Raw genomic sequence first — 24,994 nt, forward strand, 5'->3', positions numbered from 1 at the left:
TGTAGCTGCAAAGCCCCTCTGTTCCAGATGTGAATGCAAAATTGAAGAAGATGCAAAGTATTTAAAACAATGAATAAGATGCAGAGTATGTAAAGATGCAACGAGTAAAATAAGAACATGCATAGTGTTAGTGTACAATATTATTCTACTATATGTAGGCTTGGAATGATGTCCTTTTTGTGCTTTAATGAAACCAGTGAATAGAGGGCCCTGTGAACAGGAGACAAGTCACAGGTCCAGGCGAGGCGTATGATCTTGACCTGTGTAGTGCGCACGCACACATGCAAAAAGAAGCAATTAAGACCTATCTTGCCTATCTTGATGCGACGTTCACACTGGCAGCCACAAAGATACAGTCTACCATTCTTTTTCAATGGACGCTAGTGACATGAAGTTACAAGAATACATCCAACGTTTGTAGCTGCTACAAAAGCTACAACAGCTACAAAAAGGTTGAGATGGTTTCCACTTCAGATACAAAGCTACAAAGCAACAGAAATGCAGTGTAGCTTTGTAGCTTTGTATCTGTGAGAACGCAGCAAAAAGAAAAACGTAAAAAAGCTTAAGAGCTTATTTCCATAATACAATCTTCTGACAAGACACAAAAATACATAAATGTTCTCTCGTGGCAACTGAGAAGAGATGGCGATATCGTGGATATGTTGCATGAAGTAAGCTTTACACTCAGTGGAGTGGGCGGGGTCTATGGTCTGGAGCCAGGCTAGACATTTTTACCATTGAGCTAATAGAGTGCGTCTGCTTGCTCAGGGGATAAAATTGAATCTTGACCTTCAGGTCAAAATTCGTGTCAGATCCTGTGTCTAGGTAAGACATGACCTTTGACACGATCTAAATGTCTCAATAGAAGAGCAGGGAGTCAAAATACAAGCACCCCAATTGCATTATATTGGGTGAGTTCGGAAATATAGCACTTAGCGCACTGGCCAATACAAACTAATAGGCGAGTGTGCTCGCGGTGCACATTTCCGAACACACCCATTGTATTAACATGCAGTACTCTACCATACAGATTGGACAAAATTAAAATGCATTCTTAAAAAAAAGTTACATAGTGCTGCTTTAACTCTAAAAAGTTAACAATAATAATAATGATAATAAGAATTATTATTGTAATAATAATAATAGCAACAATAATAATAATAACAATAATAGTTTTAATAATAATAATAATAATAATAACAATAATATTAATAATAACAATAATAATAATAATTGTAATAATATTAATAATACTAATGATGATGGTAATAATAATAATAATAATAATAATAATAATAATAATAATAAACCATGTGTGCCTGGTTTCCATTTGATATACAATTCTCATATCCGGCCTAGATCCCGCCTAATCGTATCCGGTAATTTCAACCCACACATACATACACGCACATAAACTGTTTCCGTATCTGCCCCAAACCGGATATGCAAACTGCAATGGCAAATCGTCCCCAGTCCAGTTAACTCTATGAGTCTAATGGGCCACTGTCTGAAACGTAAATAAAACTACAGTCCCCATAATTCCATGCGCCTATTTTTCTAACCAACATCCTGTCCGACGCAAAAAACAGATGACTTGTCTACTGTGCTTGTGTGTGTGTGTGTGTTTGTGTGTGTGGTGCATTGAAACCCATCAGATCTTCCGTGTTTTTATACAAGAAACATAAAAAAAACGACGCCTGTGTCATTGTCTTTCTGAAGGTAAGGAAACGTTCATTGTCTTCTGTTTTTATTTTTTTTGTCTGCTTAAAAAAACAACAGCTGCTGGTTTGAACATGTTTTGTGTTTCTGCTGGTAAACATTGTCTGAAATGAAACTGATTTTGAATTCTTCCACTCTTTGTCACGCATTATTGTTTGTTGAACCATTGCATTATTGCTAATTTAACTCTGAGAATGTACAAATGGACCCAAATGGAACCGAGAGAGCCCAGTTGGGTCCATTTCGTTACAAATTCTGACACTGAGGATTTTGACTGTGCAATAATCCATCACACTGATCGGTTATGTATTTGATAAGCTTGTAGATCAGATTTTAAAGGCAATCTCTTCCTCAATCGATGAAGTGATGTGATAACTGTCAGTGTTGCATTGATATGACGTCATATTGGCACTGGATGTGATGGCACATGATACTGTACCACCTTGGTGTGCCAGGATGCAGTATTTGATGTTTATTTATTTCTATTAATAATCACTTCAAAACATAACCTTCACTGGCTTAAGGATGCATTTATTGACAGGTACTGTATTTAGATGCTGAGGCTGTAGAGGGTGGATAAGCCTGATGGTTTTATATTCTTTCATCCTTTTAATTTGTCAAATAGTTTACAACATATTTTTTATGGCTTTGCATCGAAGAACAGAATGTATGTCCCTCATACTGTATGTATCTCTGTGTGTGTGTGTGTGTGTGTGTGTGTGTGTGTGTGTGTGTGTGTGTGTGTGTGTGTGTGTGTGTGTGTGTGTGTGTGTGTGTGTGTGTGTGTGTGTGTCATTTTGCCCAAATATGGAGATATGACATCATACACTGTGTATGACATCAGTCTTGCGGCCCAAATATGCAGTGCCACTGCTCCAGACTGGCCTTGGCTTAAACTACTGACTGCAAAGGGAAGCCATGCAGTTATTAGTAAGGCTGTGTATTGCCAAGCATCTGGTGATATGATACATGGGTCACGATTCAATATATTTTAATATTGTGTATGCATGGTTGGTGATGTATTGCAATTTTATTTTTAATAACATTTTAGGCTATTCATGGAAGCCCTTCATTCTCTGCAGTAGTGAGTGACCCATACCTTTGCAAATGAAAAGTATTCATTTATTTGTCTATTTAGACGGGACACAGCATATTAATAAACAATACAATCAATGTAATGTAAATACACCGGATTTAGCAAAGATGATAATTTACATCCGCAGTTCCCACAAACAACATAACAACAAGCAGACAATAGAGTACATTACATTACACAACACAGGGTAAACAAAGCATGAATTCAAAAACAGTGGTACCAAAAAGTGCAAAGTCTATCTATTTAAGGCTAAGACTAAAACTAATTTTTACTTGTCTCATATGTTATTGCACTAAGAAATTGACTAAAGCCTTATTTATATATAGTTTATTCACAAATAACAGATCTACAAGCTAAAGTGTGAAATGAGGTTAGTGAGTGGGTGTTGACATGATCTGCACCAGTGACACAGTGTCCTGTCCAGCTACTGTACATGTGTTATACATACAGTAGTGTGATTTTGATGAGTACATAAAACAATCCACGCCTCCCTGTCACGTGAGCTGAACAGTAACTGTTGATTTATTGCCAGTGTTGCCAGATTTTGCGAGAGAAACAAGTAGCTACCTAGGTCTATGAAAACAAGCCCTAGGTCACATGATCTCTCTCTCTCACACACACACACACGCAAAATGACTTAATATAGCATCGAAATCAGTTGCCACTGATTTCGATATACATAGGCTATTTGAAAATAGCCAATACTCAAGCTCACAATGTGTCAACGATGTGACTCATTGTGAGCTTGTAGATCGGTAGAGAAAACCTCAGGAAAAAAATGAAATATTTGGAATACACAAATCTTGTATGGTGGAGGTCTCTGGCACTAAATATTTTCAGATGGGGTCCACGGACAAATATTAATTTGGGGGTCCTTGACATGAAAATGTTTGAGAACCACTGGTTTAAACAACATTAGGAATAGGAAGCAAGCCCAAATACACTTTAGAAACAAGGCCGGAAAACTGCTACCAAATATTTAAAAGCGACTTTACAGGAAAAACAAGCTCAAAGTCACTTAAAATAAGTGGACATGGCAACACTGCTTATTTCCTCAAGGAGACGAACAGCCCTGACTGCTTCTAGCTGCTCTGTTTGCTTAACATTATAGAGCGTTTTGGAATACAGGAACTACTTTTATGCAGTTCCTGCATAAAATAAGATAAGACAATAGACAAACAAAGGTCATTAAGCCATGGTGTGGAACGAGGGTCATCACAGAGGCAAGGAAACCGTGTGGACAGTGTTTGTTTGTCTGCAGTGTTGTTCTAAAAGCCACAATCACTTTAAAGGAGTACTTCACCCAAAACACGACCTTTTCCCTATCAATTACTCACCCCATGGAGCCTTGAATTCATTTCGATTTTTTTAGTTTTTGTTTCATTCCTGAACCAATAATCTTACAATATTTGACTAATTGATGTTAATAGGAGATCAATCTTAACAAGAGGCAAAACCATATCTAAAACATTCTCTTCGAACCTGGAACATCAGTTGCAGGTTGACGGCGTACAGAGTAGGGTCAGAATCCTTTACTTTGGGATTTTTAATGATTCCGGTTCCTTAACGATTCCCCCTTTAACGGTTCGATTCCTTAACGGTGCCCTTTAACGATTCCTGTACAAAAATATAAATAAATCATATGTAATGTATAGGGCTGAAGTGGGTAATGTATGTTTTGTGATAATAATCAAAATCTGCAAAGTAACTTGTAACTTAAGTTTTCAAATAAATGTAGTGGAGTAAAAGTTGGATCCGAGATGTAGAAAATTGGAAGTACTCCAGTAAAGTAATAATACTTCAAAGGTGTACTTAAGTACAGTACTTGAGTAAATGTACTTAGTTATTTTACACCACTGCATATGACAATAGATTAAACTTTCAACGCATATTACTGATATAGAAATGACTGACCAGAACCAATAATAACCCAAATAAATAATGTTCAATCATGCATAAATAATTTTGATTAGCTCAAATAATTCCAATCAGGAGATTATGTAATAATTGTGTAAAGCCTAGTGAGAGACATACTGTGAACAGTAGACTACTGTATAAATACAATGCTATACACATATGGATTAAATAATATCATTCCAGAACTAAGTACATGTGACTGTGTGGTATGTGGCGTGGTGTAGGGAAGTACAGTGAGAGTCTATAAGTACATTCAGTCTCATGTGTCATTCAGGGGGAAGTTAAATTGGAGACACTGACTGGAAATAGCCAGATTTTGATTTGTGAGATGCTGTATTTAAAAGACCTCTACATCATCTTTATTAATAGTACTTATGTTATATTAGTGAAGTGCTATCTTCTTGGAGGGCCTCAACGTCATTAGTAGATTTAAGCGACTTTGAGTACTCATAAAAGTGTAAATTGTATGTATTATTAAATTACTCTAAAACAGTACGGTGGATTCATACATACTGTAAATAATATTGTCACCTAAATGACTTGCTATTAGGGATGTTAACAATTATAATCGATTAATTGCCGTTAAGAATTTACTCGATTAAATGTATCGATTTCCAATTGATTGAAAGAAAAGAACAAATAATCCTTTTAGATTTTTTTTACTTTTTTTTTTTAGGGCTAGTGAAAGTTACAGCTATGGTGTGTGTGATATAAAATGTGAGCTTACCACAATCACAGTAATCCTTAATCACATTCCATCATATTCAAGGGCTTTTGGAGAGAAATGAGACAGACTCCAATCACTCCATAGAGCACTCCATAGAGCACTCCAGAGAGGAGGTGCGTGTGTCTGTGTCCAGCTGATGCTCGTTGACGCTCGTTAATGTTATATACATCAAGGCAATTATGTTTCTGCACCCATTTTCGGTTTCGGACAAGAATTTTCCTTTTGGTCCTAAAAAACGCCACTTATTAATTAATCGATTAATAAGGTTATCAACTATCAATTAATGAATTAATCGATAATTTGCATCCCTGCCTGCTATCCTTGAGAGATGTCACATTATGTTTTAATTTTGTACTTCCAAACTATTTTGCACAGAACTTTTTTCTCATACGTGGGCTGCTGTATAGTTTTTTTTACGCATACAGTTAGAGTATAGTTAGTATACGTGTATATAAATGGTTCTCAAATTGGGGTCCAGGGACCCTCCAGGATTCCTTGAGGGAGCTGCAATTGGAGCTTTAATGGTCTGTAACTCTTGAGAGTGTACAAATAGAATCTATTTACCCTCTCAGAGTTAAAAAATTTAATAAACATTTGAGAACCAACTGGTATAGATTTTATAAGCAAGCGTGTGATTTGACGAATAGCTCGTTTTGTTTAGAAACAAGCTTGTCTCGTTTAGGCTGAAGCGTGTTGACTGTGTGAACTCCAGTCGGGTCATTTATCGTCTCTGTTGGGTGTAAACCTCATATGTCCAAAACGAACTTTTCAGGATTCAAATTCAAAATCATCAAAAGTAGCAGATCTACAAGCTCAAAACGTGTCGCTTCGCGCTGTGTTTCAAGCTTCTGGATCTGCTACTTTTGATGCTTTTGTGTGACGCTGTAGTGTGATCAAGTAGGGCATTAATTTATGAAAAAACACAAAAAGTTACAATATGGAGTCAATGAAGATAAGAGGTTTCTGTCCGACACAGCAACGTTATGAGAGTGTTGCTTTGAGGCTGTGGTTTGGAGTTTGAGCTACAAGAGGAAGCTGACGGGATGTGAAAGTAGTGTTCTGTTTGTCGACGGAACACGCGGGTGACAAGTCCCATATACACCTTTTGTACGAGCTTGTAGATCGGCCCTTTTTTTTTGGGTGGGGCCTTTATTGATAGAAAAGTAGGCTGACAGGAAATGGAGAGAGAGACGGGGAGTTGACACACAGCAAAGGCCGCCGGTATCAGGAGTCGAACCCGTGACACGCTGTCAAGCTGGATTATCAGCATGTGGTATGCGCCTGGACTGCTAGGCCAGCAGGCGTCCCTAGATTGGCTATTTTTGCAATTTTGTGGGACACAATATGATAGTTTGCCCAAAATAGATGCCAGCGTTAAAGTGGCACTATGTAACTCTTTTTTTTTATGAATAAAGAGTAATGTTGTCCAATCTGTATGGTACAGTATGTTAAAAGTAACGTATACAATTGGGGTGGTTGTATGTTGTCTCCCTGCTCTTCTATTGAGACATTTAGATCGTGTCAAAGGTCATGTCTCACCTAGACACAGAATCTGACACACATTTTGACCTGATGGTCAAGATTCAATTTATCCCCTGAGCAAGCAGGCAGGCTCTATTAGCTCAATGGTAAAACATGTCAGCACGCAGGAAAACCGGGTTCAAATCCGGGGTAGAACAGTTACATAGTGCAGGTTTTATGTGGTGGTCGGTTAACATACATTCAGAGATGCTGCTAGCCCTGCGTCCTGCGTCTCTGACGCACATTTTTAATAAAGGACGCATTAAACCAACCATCACAGCGTCCACGGGACGCATACAACCAAAGCGAGCCGCTAGCCACGCAGCCGTGCTCCAAACCGAGCCACGCAGCCGTGCACCACACCGAGCCGCGAGCCGCGCCCAAAGCGAGCCGCAAGCCGCGCACCAAACCGAACCGCGAGCCGTGCACCAAACCGAGCCGCGATCCGCGCAGCAAAGTGAGCCGCGAGCCGCGCACCAAAGCGACCCGCGAGCGCACACCAAACCGCGAGCAGCAAAGTGAGCCGCGAGCCGCGCACCAAACCGACCCGCGAGCCGAAACACCGACGCGCGACACGTCGTTTTCAGATCGTTATTTTCGGTGCGACACAAGCATAAATCATTTGAAGGGAATCCCACTTTTTAAGAAGAAAACACCAGAGCAATAAATACTGCCGCAAACATCTACTTTTCTTAAACAAATATCTCTGCTCCGTTTACATTCTCTTCCACAAAGTGTTGTTGTTCTTTAGTTCCTATCTATCTCTGCTCCTATGAAGTGTACATTATCTTTTTCATATTATTATTATGAACTTTATATTGTAGTTTGTACCCTGTATTCTGAGTTTGTGACTACAACAAGTAGCAAAATAGAATGTACATTAGGACAGTGGTTCTCAACCTGTGGGTCAGGACCCCCAGGGGGCTCCCCACATGATTTGGGGGGGGGGGGGGGGTCCCCAGATGACAGTGAAGTCACAATTTAAGGACTTTTAAGATATTTTTAATACCTCAAGAAAGAAAAGAAAAAAGACTATTACTGCATCCAAACTAATCAACAAACTATACTATAAATACGGTCAAAATTGTGAAATAATATAAGAAAGAGGCGATCTACAAGCAAGGCGTTGTGAGCTTGTAGATAAAAAATAAAAAAAACGACCTTGTAGATCTGCTATTTTGACTATGTATCTGTGGAACTGAGTTAAACTAAATTAAATGCCTCAACTCCTAATTCCAAGCGCTTCTCAGGGTGGGGGGTCCCCAGTTCAAATATGATTATTTTGGGGGGTCGCTGCCTAAAAAGATTGAGATCCACTGCATTAGGATATAATGTACACAGTCACACACACATAGAAGATATGGAGATTGGAGATCAAAGAAAACGATAGAAGGGGGGGGGGAGACGTGTAATTGGGGACCCATAAAATGTTTCTGGGACCCATTTGAATGACCACCTGTGGGTCCCGGGACCCATTACATTGAAAACCTAGCAACATCACTGTACATTTGAATTTCGGTTGTTAAATTGTGATATTATCAAACATATAAATATCAAACATACTGTATCAGACAGTCTACATGTCCCAAAAGGAAATGCATGTATTTAATTCTGTCTGACTAGAAGCAGAGATAAAACAAATCCCACCGCCCATAAAAATGAATGAGGTTAGGATATCAAAAGCAGAGGTATGGACCCCCCCCCCCCCCCCAGCTAAACCAACCCTGTGTTAAAGTGTTCAGATTCAGACAGTTCAGCCTTTCAACCTGGTGTCCCTAGTTGTCATCCGAGTATCTGTAAATGTAAAAACATCGTTTTTATATGGAATATCTGTAACCGGCATATGTAACGGGAATATCTCGGCCCACAGCTTGGGAACCAAGTGCTGGTGTAGAAACATGTCGCAGCCTGATAATGGGGCATTTCAATAATCCAGCCTGGAGGTAAAGCAACACTTTTAACACAGGAGAATGTGCATGTTTTTCTGCATTGTTGGGGCAGAACCTGCTGAGGAGGTAGAGCGGCCGTCTCGAAACCAGAAAGTTCCCGGTTCGACCCCTGGCCCGGCTACTCCCGGCTGCATGTCAAAGTGTCCTTGAGCAAGACACTGCATTCCTAACGGCTCTCGATGAGCAGGTTGGTGCCTTGTATGGTTTCCTCAGCCGTCAGTGTGTGAATGTAACACACATTGTAAAGCGCTCTGGAGAAAGGCACTGTAGAAATGCACCATTAGCCTACCAATTTACCATTTATTTTACATAGGTGAAAAAACATAAAACATGTATATGTGGGAGTTACAGTAAAGGACATACTGTATCGTTGCTGTCGGGCAGAAACCTCTTATCTCCATATTTTAACTTTGTGTTTTTTCTTACTTGATTATACTACAGCATCACACAAAAGCATAAAAAGTTGCAAATCCTCAAGCTCTATTTTTTTTTACGGTTTTCGACAAGGTTTCCACTCGACAGAGACGATATCCAACTTGATACATTTCTTGTGACATAAACAACACTGGCTTATGCATTAGTTATACGTTCCATTCTAAGCTCCCATTAGGATGTTGTATTCTCCGAAATGGCCTGGCCTGCCTTTGACCGTTTTTATATAGAGATGGGCAATATGGCAAGTATATCATCATGATTCTTTTCACAATCCACGATCGTATCACAATTTATTTTTCATGTTGGTTTTTAGAATTATTATTATTTTATTATGATTATTAATACAATATATGATGATTCATTATGTATATGATTATTAATATGATTATTATTATAAGATGTTTGGGCAGTGGGGATATATTGCGTTTTGAGCTTCATGCAGGTGGTAACCTGTAGGTTTCCTACCCGACACCAGGGACTACATTTCTCAATAGAAGAGTAGTCAGGCCACCTCCAACCACAGCAGATGTACGAGTTATATTGTATTAACATATTCTACCATACAGATTGATTCACTAAATAAGTGATACATCTCTGCATTAAAGGCCTGTGTTAGTTCTGCGGGGGAAATTCTGTTTCAACTTCACCTAGGGCTGGGCGATCAACCAGGGGTCGGCAACCTTTTTGACATGAAGTGCCATGTTTGTATTTTCTTGATAGTCAGTGTGCCGTATCAACACTACACGTTTAACTATGACACCACGTCAAAATAAAAGATTTCAAACTGATTTTGATCGTCCATGTTTTTATCAGGATGTAATGATCTTTAGACTCGGAACAATAACCCCACCTATTTACAGTATCTCCCAGACCCAGTCAGAGTTTGAATGATTGTAGAATTGGATGTAAAAAAGGATGTAATTTTCATACAGATTTGAGGGTCTTAATTTAATTGACTACATTTAAAAAAATGTTATTTTAAAAGAAAAAATCTTCTCTCACACTTATGCCACTGATCACCTTCTCCTGTGCCAAAGTCGGCACGCGTACCTAATGTTGCTGCTTCAAATCAATATGATTATTTAGAACTTGCTATTTTTGCACGCCACCATTATATACTGTATATATAAAACAAGGTATAATATAGGGCTTGAGTGGTTAATCTGACTAATCGATTTAGTTGACTATAAAGAAATCTATTAGATTAGATTGTGTCGATTCGTTGATAAGGGGAAAAAAAACCTGTTGCTCGATTATTTGATTAACCTGAGCAAGATTAAGAAGGAGTTCCAGCGCACATCAAACAATCTGTCACCAGACCGTTAATTAAGTCGGCTCAGAGGTTCTAAATGTCGGTTTCGATATATTTTTGGTTAATTACTCAGCCCTAGCTTCAGCCAGCATCATTAACCCATTAAGACCTGAGGCCGATTCTACAAATGTCTTCTGAATCCTAACAGTTCTCTGAAAAACGTATGCTGCTATATCAGTGGTGCTCAAAACTTTTTCATGTCAAGGACCCCCAAAAGTATATGTATTTGGCCACGAACCCCCATCTCAAAATATGTTGTTCCAGGGACCCCCAGAAGCAAAGATTTGAGTTGAAATGTTTGCTTTAAAAATATATTCAAAGATTTACATTAATGTTCACGTTACCTTAAAAAAAAAAAACGGATCTACAAGCTCATATATCTGCTATTTTTGAATAGCCAAAGTATAACATAAGTGGTTAAAATCTGAAATTACACAGATGCTTTCCCGGTTATACTGGGTTATGGCAACTCAACAAGTCTCAAAGCACTGAGCCGAAGTGAGCAGTGAAGTGTTGACTATCTAAATCACAAGACCACGGTTCACTGTGGAGCTCACATGGTCTGGTGGGGTCACAATAGGCCTGGATCTACAAAGGCACACAAGTATGCACTTTCACACCAAAGTGCTGAAGAATATCACTCAACTGAGGACACAGAATGTGCCTGTAGCTCACTGTGGTGCCGTTGCCATTTTCTGACATCATTGCAATATGTACAAACTATACAAAACGTGATGGATTATCTTTTAATTGACTGTATCTGTACTTTGGGTGCACTCATTTACATTTACAGAGACACATTCTATACCCTAAATGTTCAACCTGGCGTCCCTGTTCTATGCATGTCATTATACTGTAGGTGAATTTTTTTAATATATTTTATTTGGCATTAGTGGCCTAATAGACCAATTATTTGTTTACCAACATTAAGACTGGACGCACAGGTGATTGTTTCATGCAATCAATTCCCAACATGTTGTTTCGGGGTGCGCTGGTTTCAGTACATTCAACCTCCTCTTGTGTGTTGGCTAGTGAGGCGCGTCCTAGCGAGACCTGACGGAATGGGTTTCATTTGGTGCCGGCCTGCGCGCGCATACTGGTTTTTATCAGTGTGACGTCGTCTGTTAAGGGGTCTATGCAATGGTTCCCAAAGTGGGGGTCGGCACCCCCAGGGGGGTCCCCCAATTTATTTTGGCGGGATCCTCAGATGATTAGCTTAACGTGCAACATCGTTTTCTCACTCAACAATCAACAAACTGGATATACTGCACATTTCTAAAGTCACAATTGAAGCACTTTTAAGACTCTTTTAATACCAAATTGGCCAAATTGTCAAATATTACGTAAGAAAGAGGCAAATGTTGTGAGAAAACAGCCGAACTGCAAGCTCACAACGCCTCGCAGTGCGAGGCGTTGTGAGCTTGTAGTTTGGCTATTTTCACAACATTTATCTGTGGAACCGAGTCAAACTAAATGTAAATGCCTACAACTCCCAAGTGCTTGTCAGGGTGGGGGGTCCCCAGTTAAAATAGGATTATTTTGGGGGGTCGTGGCCTGAAAGGTTTGGGAACTCTTGGCCTTAATGCATAACAAACTGGGGGTCCTTGAAATGAAAAAGGTTGAGAATCACTGTCATTAGTGCCGTCAAAATCGTGACATTGTGTTTTTCCGTAGAACAGGGGTCTTCAACGCGTTTCAGGCCATGGACCCCTTAGCTGAGAGAGAGATAAAGCAGGGACGTCACCCCCAGTCCCCACTACATGTTGGATTAATTTTAAATGTGTAACTATTTTCAGACATTTAATTGAGGGTTTAATTCATAAACCCTCAATACTTAAATATGTAAACTTTACCTTTGGCTTCGGTACATGGTCTTCTGCTCTTTTTTCCTTGTACACCAAACCTCTTTGGTGTACAAAGAAAGAAAAGAAAGAAAAACGGGGAAATAGATGATGTACAAGCTTTCTCGTTGTGAGCTTGTAGATCTGCTAGTTCCACTGTTTTAAAAAAATGTTTTAAATGTTTGAACATTTTTCAACATGGAAACGATTATGTCGATTATGCAAAACATAATTGTGATTTATCTCAAACAATTGCGACTAGAGGATTATGTAATAATTGTGACAGACCTACTGTAACGGTCCTGAAGCGTTTCCCCATAGAGTTTAGGAGCCTACAGTAGGTCTGTGCTGAGTTAATGTTTAGTCCGTTACTGTTGCAATGTGCCAGTTTCCTGCTGCTGGAATGTTTGATAGGGCCATATAAAACATATAAAACAGATGACCGCACACAGGAAGTTTGATCCTGACATACAGTAGCTCTCTAAATACCGACCCAGTTGTCTGTGGAACTGCAGCTGATGGGAATAGAGTTCAGTTCTGTAACTTAAGTATTCAGGTATTTTATGACAATTCAGTGTATTCAGAACTCTCTTTGCAATCTTTGATGGGGCTGAAATGTGATTAAATTAACTGTACATGTAGCAGGAGCTATGTATTTGAAGAGTTTGACTTGTAGCCAAGTGTAAAATACATGTATGCTTCTGGGAACTTCCAGATTCAGATCTGGTTTATGGCAGTATCGTTTATAAATGATAATTGTGAAACATTGCTTACAGCATAAGAATTCAGGAATCACAATTTGGAATCAAAAACACACTTTGAGATACTTCAATTAATCTTTGATTGATTGATTGAATATTTAATTTGGCAAAACAATTACATTTATAATACTTTGTCTAAAAGGTCCGTCCAAAAAAATCCTTGCGGATTTTTTCCATTGGGGTCCTTGGTATTCAATTCATAGACATATATAGTAGCAACCAAACAGTATCGAAAAGTTATCGATATAATAATGGCAATATAATAAGTCAAATTTACTCAAACAAACAAATTCATGAAAACTCATGTCAAGGACCTTGTATGTATTCGACCGCAGACCCCCATCTGAAAATATGGCGCATACAAGATTTGTGTTGTTAAAATGTTGAGCTTGTAGATCTGCTATTTTAAAATAGCTGATGTATATAAGGGTTAAAGCGGTTAAACTGATGTCCCTAGGGGTCCCCAGACCCCACTTTGAGAATCACTGGCATAAAAGAAAGGGACTTCTAAACAAACTTGTTGCCAACACATCTCTACTACAGACAAAGAAAAATACTGATTCAAAAATAATTTCTCCTTTTTCTGTTTTCCTTTTTTCAGCAGCAGTGATGTCAACCTCAACCTCCTCCGGGGGGCGTGGTCATATCCACTAAGTGGGCGTGTCTTCTCCTGAGGGAAACAGTACGGTAGGCGGGGTTCCAATGCCGGCCAGTAACCGATGACTCCACCCCATTGACATTGCGGGACAAAGCTCCACCCACAGAACCCCTCCTGAATATTAAGCAGTAGGCGGAGCCAACCGGCCCTGTGTGTGTGTGCAGAGGGAGTGGGCGTGGTCAGCGATGGACAGCCGGTGCAGTAGCAGTGCTAGTTCGCGGCTCACGGGCAGAGAGGCGGGGTCTGTGACCACACCCGTGTCGGCCCGGCTGGAGTCGTACGAGGGAGAGAAGAAATGCATCTCTGACGTCCGACGCACCTTCTGTCTGTTTGTGACCTTTGACCTGCTCTTCATCACCCTGCTCTGGATCATAGAGCTCAATGTAAGACACGGGGAAAAATTTACGGGTCATCAGTCAATAGGAGACTCAGTAGGAGACTCATTGAGTCCACTAAGTGGGCGTGTCTTCTACTGAGGGTAACGGTACTACGGCACCTACAGGTGGGCATCTTTGAGTCTCCTACCGGACTCCGAATATGACTCTTCGAGTCGCTGGTCATCAAATTATTGGCTTAGGAATGCGACAAATACAGAAACGTCTCCATGAATTCAAGGCATCGTGGGATGTGCAATTGATAGAAAATAGGTCATTTTTTGGGTAATCTCTCAAGAACAGATTCTGCTCTGCGTTGGACTCTGTCGTGAAGGCTCGTCATAACATGTACGCACTGGGCTACAAGTGGGCGTGCCTTCAGATCAGGAAGCAGGCCGCGCTTTACCCAATCAAATGTAGTGGGCGGGATTCACGTGTCCGTCGATCTTTCCCCCTCGAAACAAACCCAAACTAATTTAACAATAGCGTCCGCGGAGCAGACAAAACCACGGAAAGATATTCACATTTTAACTTACTCTTTCATCATAGAAACAAGTGGGCTTATAACCAAAACGATCCATGTTCTCTGGGAGAAGTGGTGTTAGTGTTCCGTGTAGAAATATTGTTAGTGGGAATGAAAACATAGTGGCACCACCGGAAGTGAAAGCTGAAGGCAGACCAAAACCCCGGGTGCTACGTTGCCATTGTCCGAGAGCCAAGATGAGATAGTACAAACAGCAGAGGGCGCTGTTTTTCATTCTCATTTGGCTTTGGGTTCCCAGATTGTTTTTTGGGTGAACTGCTCCTTTTTAAGGGGGTTATATTTTATTTGGCATTAGTACATTTCTAAGACTGCAAAGAGCGATAACGTTAGTTAGCTGTTTTGCATGGATATGAATAATACAGGTGTGTGCCTTGGACATAAAAGTTCATCCTAACGGAGGGTCCCTCTACCCCACTTTGAGAACCACTGTTTTAGAAGGTCCTTAACCCATTAAGACCGGGAACGCATCTGTGTAACCACTTCAACCATTATTTTATACTTTGGCCATTCAAAAATAGCAGATATACAAGCTCATAGCACAGAGTGCCGCGCTATTAGCTTGTAGATCTGCTATATTTGAAAAATCATGAATATTTTTGCAAATCTTTGAAAAAATATATATATATTTTAAAGCGAACGTTTTTTACTCAAATCTTTGCTTCTGGGGGTTCCCTGGAACAACATACTTTGAGATGGGGGGTCTGCTGCCAAATACATATCATTTTGGTGGCCCTTGTCATGAAAAGGTTTGAGAGCAACTGATTATAGCAACGTACGTTTTTTTCAAAAAACTGTTAGTGAAGACATTTGTAGAACCCCTAGAAGCAAAGATTTGAGTCACAAATGTTCGCTTTAAAAAATATATATTCAAAGATTTGCAAAAAATGTCAGGATTTTTCAAAAGACTGCAGTGCCGTGCTATGAGCTTGGATATCTGCTATTTTTTTAATAGCCAAAGTATAAGATAATGGTTAAAGTCTAAAAATCTAAAATGACAGATGCTTTATGGGTCTTAATGGGTTAACACATCGGGGAGTGGTGTCTTCGTGCCATTAATTTACCCCAAATATATATCCCAGAACTGTTTGTGTCATGAGTACAGCCACACAGAACGTGAATATTACACAGCGATAAAGCAATATCCTTTTTATTCGCAACAGGGTTGACTTTTCACTGTAAATAAAGTCCTCAACCTGTATGAATGATGAAATACTCGCCGGTGCATTTTCTGATGGTTTATTTGAATCGTCACACTCCCGTGGTGTAAAGACCTTTACAGTTTTATTTAAGACCATTTTGCTCACCTTAGAGGGAGTCATAATATCTTTTGAATATTATATTTTAGAAAAATCGTGAAAATGTGCGAATCTTTGAATATATATTCTTTCAAGTGAACATTTGTAAAATATTTTACCCCACCCCCCCAGAAGCAAAGATTTGAGTTACAAATGTTTGCTTTATTTATATATTCAAAGATTCAAAGATTTGCACACATTTTCACGATTTCTTATCAGATCTACGAGCTTGTATCTGTCATTTTTGAAAAGCCAAAGAAATCTTAGAATGACACCGATGCTTTCCAGGTCAAATGGATTAAATTCCTACCAAACTGCCAACACTCCAACTGAAACATCTGGGGACATCCAAATTCAATGCCTGTAGATCTGCTATTTTCGCCATCTTTTGAAACCTTTGAAACTTTTTGAGAAATTCTGAAAACTGTTGGTAAAAATGTGATAACTTTTGAAAAACCTTGAAAAATTTTGACATGCCCAAAATAGGGAGACACGGTTGCAAGTGGTTAAACTAGCACAATAATCTCATGAATTTAATTTGAAATGACATACATTCATATAGATAGGCAGAAATGGACGATTTATACACTCTCAAGAGTCATGAGAGTGAAATTCTGTGAAATGAAAATGTTCGACAACAACCACTGTTCTAAAACCCTGTATTGGCGCTTCAATGAGGATGAGTGTGATTGAAGGTGTTGTCTTCATGCAGGTGAATGGAGGCATTGAGAGCCAGCTCAACAAGGAGGTGCTAGAATATGACTACCATAAATCCTTCTTTGATATATTTGTAAGTTACCTCTCTTATTGATGTCACATATCTCTGCTGTCCGGCAGAAACCAGCTACTGGTAAACTCCAAAATGTTAATTTTTTAGGAAATGAAAAAACAAAACAAAAAGTGGAGTTAGGAGGTTTTGTTCATCCTTGATAAGAACAGCTGAATGGACCTCCAAGCTCACAATGAGGTTGGAGGTCAAAAGGGGGTGGAGCCTGGAGTCAGCAAAACCAGCTAACTCCACCCCCCTTGAGTGGAGTTAGCTGGTTTAGCAGAAGGTTTGAGGATCCAATGGAGTTAGCTGGTTTTGTCAGAAGCGCTTTTTAATACTTTTCATTGGTTCAATATTTTTTTTACCAACACACAGACACACAAAAGTGTCAAAATGGAGTTAGCTGGTTTCTGCCAGACAGCAAATGTCACATGTGTTTCATATTTATGTCATATTCTTCATAAATATAGTACTGTATATCATATCGTCGCTGTCGGGTGGAAGCCTCACATGTCCAAAACTGTTACTTTTCACAGACATGCAAAAGTGTCACTTTTCAGCTACAGTCACCTTTTTGAACCCAAATAGGGCAATTGTGTGACACATGACCCGAAAGAAAACAACATGTTGTCACCTTTTTCACCTCGGGGCTGTTTGCATGCCTGTTTTCAGGATTCTAATTCAAAAGTAGCAGATCTACAAGCTTGTGGGTCTGCTACTTTTGATGCTTCTGTGTGACGCTGTAGTCACACACAGTTTTTTCGTAAATTAACGCCCTGCTTGATCACACTACAGTGTAGTGTGATCAAGGAGGGCGTTAATTTACGAAAAAACACAAAAAGTCAGAATATGAAGATAAGAGGTTTCTGCCCGACAGCAACAATATGTGTCAGATATGCTGATTTTGTAACGTTTCTCTCCTCTCCTCTCCTCTCCTCTCCTCTCCTCTCTTCTCAGCTCCTGGCAGTGTTCAGGTTTGCGTCTCTCATCCTGGCTTATGGAGTGTGTAAACTACGCCACTGGTGGCCCATAGCAGTATGTTTGCTGTTACTTTCAACACTATCGCATTTTAGAATCATTTGTGGATGTCTCTTTTTTGTGTGTTGACATTGTGTGTGTTGTGTTAACAGATCACTACTGCAGTGAGCAGTGGCTTCCTGATCGTAAAGGTCATTGTGTCAAAGGTGGGTGTGATTTTATTTGTACAAAGGTTGAATTCAGTGTTTTTAAGCAATTTTATACATATTTAAATTGATATAAATCAAATTCGTAAGAAAACCTTTTGTCACAGATTTAACTGTGATTAGTTTTTTTTTAAAGGACCCATTCCTTTAAATATTTAAATAAAATGTGGCTAACCCGTGCTTGTATAATCTGATCCTAGGTCAGCCTAATCATCACTGAAGTTACACAGCACTTTGTACACACAAATCTCTTGATCAGCACTAATCATGGGTCTTCTCGGATCCACTCGGGTATTACAAATAGAATAGAAAAAGACCCTGGACCCGTAATAGAATGGGGGACCCAACCCGGACCCAATAGATCAGTGGTTCTCAGGGTCCAGGGACCCCCAGGGTCTAGGCGGGGGTCCCCAGCAAAAGGAGGAACAGTTTAAACACTTAATAGCCCTATGTTATTTTTCAGCTATTCGAAAAGCTTAGGGTTCTTCTCTTAAGGGCGTCCGTGGCACCAAATCGTTTCAAAATGGGTCCGCGGCCAAATACATATCAATTCGGGAGTCCTTGTCATAAAAATGTTTGAGAATCACGTTTAGAACCTGACCCCAAACCCCACAAGCTCACAACGTGTAACGTCTTATCGCGTTGTGTGCTTGTAGATCGGCGGTTTTTGAAAGGTTTTGACAAATCTTGACAACTCCTGGTACAACATCTTTTCAAATGGGGGTCTGCGGCCAAATACCGGTACTTGCTCTCGTGTTGCAAACGTCAAATTCTGTTACTTTTCAGGATTCAAAAGCAAAAATAGCAGATCTACAAGCTCAAAACGCGCCGCACAAATGGTCTATTTTTGTGTGACGCTGTAGCATGACAAAGTAGGATATTATTTAATGGAATGGAGAAGAAAAAAAAAAGTTAAATCATGGAGATATGAGGTTTCTGCCCGACAGCGACGATATCAATCTTGTCCTTCATTGTGCCCTGTCCCAGCTCCTTTCCCAGGGTGCATTTGGGTACCTGCTCCCCATCGTCTCCTTCGTCCTGGCCTGGCTAGAAACATGGCTGCTGGACTTCAAGGTGCTGCCTCAGGAGGCCGAGGACGAGAACAGTGAGTCATGTGTTTCATAATGTCACAGTATACAGTATAGGTCACAGTTCAGGTGCTGTGGGTTTTAACCAGTGTTGATTTTGGCAGCAAATCTTTATTTAGTTTTAGTCATAGTCTATTGAAATAAAATTCCATTTAGTTTTTGTCATATTTTAGTTTCCTGAAATGTTTTTAGTCTAGTTTAAGTTGACTAAAATAGTCGACTAAATCTACAGTTGATTTAATTGACTAAAATGTATTTCGGCGTTGCCGTCGTAACGGCTGATTTTACACCTGGTTGCGTGCTGAAAATAGCCGATCTACAAGCTCACAACGCGTCGCAGTGTGACGCGTTGTGAGCTTGTAGATCTGCTATTTTCAGACCGCAACACCCGAGCGCAACCAAACATAAAATGACTCGTCTTTTAGTTCTACTGGATCTCTTCTCCACTAGTCCCTCACTAACATTTTAGTCTAGTTTTTATTTGTTGATGAAATTGTCACTACATTTAGTCTTAGTCATCGTAGCTCAGTTTTTATTTAGTTTTTGTTTAGTTTTCGTCAGTGAAAAAAGGTAGTCGACGAACATTTTTCGTCATAGTTTTAGTCGACGAAATCAACACTGGTTTTAACCCATGAAAACCATTGTTAGACTTATGGAAAACCTAATCCTACTACTCTCATAGCAGTGCGTTTGCTATTTTCACTTATTTCTAACTATTTTTTTCATTCCCCATTTATTCTGCTGTATATATTTTAACCCATTAAGACCGGGGATACATCTGTGTGTCATTTTAAGATTTCTTTGGCTCTTCCAAAAATAGCAGATATACAAGCTCATAGCGCGGCACCAAGTGCCGCGCTATGAGCTTGTAGATCTGTTATTTTTGCAAAATCGCAAAATCTTTGACTATATATATTTTTTAATATGTTTTGTTCCAGGGACCCCCAGAAGCAAAGATATGAGTTAAAAATACATATATTCAAAGATTTGCACGAAATTGCACGATTGTTCTAAAATAGCACATCTACAAGCTCATAGCGCGGCACTCTGTGCCGCACAATGAGCTTGTATATCTGCTATTTTTTAAATAGCCAAAGAAATCTTAAAATGACACAGATGCGTTCCCGGTCTTAATGGGTTAAATAATCATTCAAATTGATTAGTTAGGGTAAGTATTTTAGCCCTAATGAGGATGTAATTGTATCTTGCAGGGTATCTGTCCATCCTGGACGCCACAGAGAGGGCTCCTCTGATGCTACCAGGGGCAGGTCCCATGTCAGACGGACAGTTCTACTCCCCTCCAGAGTCTGCAGCAGGTCACTGCAATAAAACCCTAATATCACAATTGAGTGTCCTTTTCTTTTTCTATTTTAAAACAATGTCAGGTAGTCTACTCGGTAGTACTCGCCACTGTACTTTGCTTTTACTTAATTTTTCGACATGTGGAAAAGTTTAACAGACAGAAAGAGGGAATGAGCAAGCTAAGGAGGACATTGTAGGTCTAATCAGTGGTGTAAAGTAACTAGGTACATTTACTCAAGTACTGTACTTAAGATATAAATTATTACATTATAAAACATACATTAACCACTTTAGCTCTATTTTATACATAGGCTATTTGAAAATAGCCGATCTACAAGCTCACAGCGTGTCACAGCGCGTCACATCGCGACGCGTTGTGAGCTCGTAGATATGCTATTTTCAAACATTTTGGTACTTTTACTTTTGGTACTTTAATTACATTTTGATACCAATACTTTTGTACTTTTACTGAAGTCAATTTTGAATTCCGGACTTTTACTTGTAACAGAGTATTTCTACATTGCAGTATTGATACTTTTACTTAAGTAAAACATTTGAGTACTTTTTCCACCACTGGGTCTAATCCAGGTGACCGATGACGGGTAGAAAATGGGTCTCAAACTTGTGGGGAGAATTCCTCTTTTATGTGTGCATATAACATCTAATTACAAGTACTCCAGTATAGTAGTACTTAGTTAGTGTTCGTCTGTGAGCAAAGAAAACAGCATAATCTCGCCAGATAATCACTCCACATAAAGCTTGAATGGTTAACACCCCTCTGGATAGTCGGGAGGGGTGTTTAAACCCTAAATCTCCCCGAGCCAGCCCTATTAGACTGGTTAGACTGGCTGGATGTGTCTTCTCATGACTCATGTTTCATTTTCAGATTCTGATGAGGAGCTTGATGATAAATACGATCCAGAAAAAGCGCTCATTTAACAGGTATGTTCTCTGGTAATGATATTTACAGTTCATAATGGTACATTATGATATTTATAATTCATAATAGTATGGGATTATGAGATGCATAGTTCATGAAATAGTACAGTATGCCATTTTGACTTCATAATACTATTTTATTTTAAGACAATCTTATTCTAAACTGTGTCACACAGGTTAGAAAAACCAAAGCATCAGATTAGAAGGGTCATCCAAAAATAAATATAAAAAAGAATTGCCTATTTTGGCAAGTGTTCAGCCCCAGAATAGGGTCGCTACTAGGGTTCATGTGGTTGGTATTTTTTGTTTAAAATGAAAGATTTTTTTTTATAAAAAAGCTTTATATTCTGATAGTAATCATTGCTATATAGAGTATTTGTTCAGTAACAGGGGTCTCCCTGTCTCAATGTCAATCGATAATATTGTGTGAATACAACCTGAAGAGCCGAACCTAAGCAAATAAATGATACCCATAATTTGTGTTAGGCGGCAGGCCTCATGGGACCCTGGAAAATGGTGGCTAACCACCAGAAAATGGAATCAGTTTAATCCAAAACGCATTTATCAGCTTCAAATGTTCTAGTGTTCTAGTTCCAATTTTGTCTGCTAATTGTTTTTGTTTCATCACTTCCAATTTCACTTGTTCATCCTGTGTCCTTTCTCTGTCCTCATTTGATTAAATTGGTATCTTGACCTGAATAATGTATTTTCTGTTTACTAAAAAGCTGAAGAGACGGAGAGCCCCCTGTTACTGAGCAAACACTCTATAGCAATGATTACCGTTAGAATATAGAGCTATTTAACACTTATTCAGCAACATGTTAATGTTTTTGTATTTCCTTAGAGGACCGGCGACTTTGAGCGACAGCAGCCAAAGTCAACTCCTGTGCCCCAGCCAGTGAGATATGCGTAAGAAGGTTTATTTTGCCTTATGGACGCCATCTCCCATATGTCCCCTCTGCGTTCACATCCATCCATGCACACCTGGGTTTACAGCCTGTTGATGGCCATTGACATCGGCCTCGGAACCATGGACCATATAGTCGGCTGGTATTCGCCGCTGGGATCGGATGGCGAGAAAATGAATTTCAACAAAATGACTTATTTTATTCAGATTTCAAGTTTACTATTAACTCTTTCAGTGCCAATGAAATAAAAAAAATATTGCGAACTGTGCCAACTTTTTCTTTTTTTTTTCAAAATAAAAGAAAAGTGCTTAGGAAGTGCTTTTTCAGTTATAGGTTAAACAAAGAGTGGATGGTTTTTTTTAAACGGGATTTCTCGTTCTGGCACTGAGGGTATAACCCTAAAACTCGGGATAACTCGGGGCTTGGCACTGAGAGAGTTAATACACCAGATGTCTTTTTTTTTTTGATTCAATATTTTTTTAATTTTTTTTTATTATTGCTAGTGTTTTCAAAGACACCGAATTGCACCGTTACTAGATGAGCAATTAGCATCAATTATCAGTATTTGGCCCCAGAAATCATACAATTGTACATGTTATACTGTACATGGTTGACCCAAATTCATATCCTTCCATGCATGTCTTTAGGTATTAATATGCGAATTGTTTTTATAAATACTTCCGTTGTTTATTCAAATGCTACTATTGAGTTAAAAGACATCGATGTTTACTTTTTTTCCCTCTGATATCCAGTAGCTACTTGTGATTGAAGGAACTTCAACTTCGGATCCACTCGGGTTCGGGTATCACACATAACGATAAAAAAATCGGTAATCGTTTTTTGGGAAAATGTTGACGCATCTACTCTTATTGGGGTCCCTGGCACAAAATTGTTCCAGCCAAATGACATCAATTTGTGGGTCCTTTGAACCACAGTAGACCAGAATTAAACATGGACTCGTATAGTGTCTTGTGCTTTCGGTTCGGGTGGACCTGTGAACTCTGACAAGGGAGACTGTTTCTGAGTCAACAAAGAAGGCAGTAGGTTTTGCACGTGAGGTTTCAAAAGGCCACTCGAATCTCTCATTGTATCAAGATGAACTGTTGGCTTCCACACAGGTCTGGGCAAAAGAAAACAAGTTGACATCGGTCAAGCCTTTAAAGGTATAGAAAATATGGAGAAAAATATTAGAAATTAGAAATGTTAAAATTAACCGTAGTACTGCAAGTCGCTTGGTCAGGTTGCGTAGTATTGTACATTAGCCTTCTGACAAAAAAAAGTGTAAAAAGAAATGAGCAACTGAGCTTTGAAAAAGTGTGTACTTTTATAAAGGAACATGTTTCATAACCCTGTACACTGTATTAATAACTGCTTTAAAAATGCTGCTTGAGAAGGGAGGGGCACAGTCACATCTGAGTTTAAATGGACGCTGAGAATTTTACTGTGACGTTCAAATGAGAACGCTGGGGGGGGGGGACAAATCAATTCTGTATAAAGTACTGTAATGCATGCCTTGCAAACCCAATGAATTTGTGTTTTTATGATAATCTTGTCTTTAAAACGGAAAATATATTAAAACTGAAATATGAATGTTTGCAATGGGCTGTTTTTTTTGTTCACTGGATTTGGAGGAGTTATACTGCCTCCCTGAGGCGAACAGCAGACACTGCACTTTTGTGTGTAAGAGTTCAACAGTCGAGGCACCACTGTATCTTACAAATCTGGCCCCAGAAATACATGTTATACATGGCTGACCCAAATACATATGCTTGTCTTAAGGTATTAATATACGAGACATTTTAAGCCCCAGTGGAGTGGAGTGAGGTGTGCACCAGCCTTCTTTTCATGGCAACTGACGGGGACTGACTGGCAAGGACCGACGGGGACTGATGGAGACTGATGGCTCACGAATCCTCAGTCCCGACCCTGTTTGTCAGCCAATTTGTTGCTCCTGTCCAAACACAACCACAGTGCAAGCTCATAACACACACACACACTCACGCGCAAATAAATAAAAACACATGTGTCACGGAAGGGTCTTATACAGCACTATGTGCGAGTGTTTCTCGTTACTACGTTTTTTTTCTGCCTGTTATCTTCCTTCCTAGTCTTTCTGCAATAGTCCAAGTCGAGTCTCAAGTCCAAGTCTCAGGTCCACACCTCAGCCCTGAAACAAGCGTCATGTGAACCATGGCTAGTCCACACCTCTGCTTCTAAATACTCAGTTTCAACCTGTCATGGATCGGTCTATAATATAATACGCCTGTTCAACAGGCCAACCAGGGGCCTGTTCCTCAAAAGGTGAATTAGAGCTAAAGCCTGGCTTTTCCACCTATCCTGGCTTAATTTAGCCAGGATTAGAGCTGAGTCGGTTCCTCAAAAGGTGAATTATCTTGAAGATTAGTTCAGCCAGTTCACCCTGGCTAAGTTTAGCCTTATCCGATTCCTCAAAAGAGAATTGAAGCAAGCCTAGCTTAGTTACCATGGCAATTTAGCTGTGAAGTTAGCCTGGTCAGGAGCAGGCTAACAGCCAAGCTTACTTAATCTAGTGCCTTGTTCTTCAAGTTTTTCCACAGTTAATTCAAAACATGTGTTTGTATATGGACTCATTTTAATGACCCTGCATTCAAATAAAATGAAATAAATACAATAAGA

General features: G+C 39.4%; 2 protein-coding genes across 4 annotated transcripts in view; one reads left to right on the forward strand and one right to left on the reverse strand.

The window, feature by feature from the left end:
* Nucleotides 1–24,994, reverse strand: part of LOC308093091 (nuclear receptor coactivator 2-like) — a 208,974-nt gene that overhangs the window by 51,328 nt on the left and 132,652 nt on the right. The gene's annotated exons all lie outside the window — the stretch shown is intronic.
* stard3nl (STARD3 N-terminal like) lies at nucleotides 1,581–23,852 on the forward strand. 3 transcript variants are annotated; one of them, XR_013933855.1, is made up of 10 exons: nucleotides 1,581–1,719; nucleotides 13,880–14,319; nucleotides 16,862–16,939; nucleotides 17,876–17,953; nucleotides 18,049–18,102; nucleotides 19,090–19,207; nucleotides 20,402–20,506; nucleotides 21,379–21,434; nucleotides 22,276–22,572; nucleotides 22,789–22,810. XR_013933855.1 is itself a non-coding variant. In XM_080439360.1 (9 exons), exons 2-8 carry the CDS (start codon nucleotides 14,122–14,124, stop codon nucleotides 21,429–21,431), a joined length of 684 nt encoding a protein of 227 aa, XP_080295486.1. In that variant the 5' UTR covers nucleotides 1,581–1,719; nucleotides 13,880–14,121; the 3' UTR covers nucleotides 21,432–21,434; nucleotides 22,276–23,852. The 3 variants fall into 3 exon arrangements, 2 of the variants coding, with proteins under 2 accessions (XP_080295486.1, XP_080295487.1); XM_080439360.1 differs by having other exon boundaries at nucleotides 22,276–23,852; XM_080439361.1 differs by having other exon boundaries at nucleotides 1,609–1,719; nucleotides 13,883–14,319; nucleotides 22,276–23,852.

Source organism: Gymnoscopelus braueri, assembly GCF_963280865.1.
Source record: "Gymnoscopelus braueri genome assembly, chromosome: 10".
Lineage (NCBI taxonomy): Eukaryota > Metazoa > Chordata > Actinopteri > Myctophiformes > Myctophidae > Gymnoscopelus > Gymnoscopelus braueri.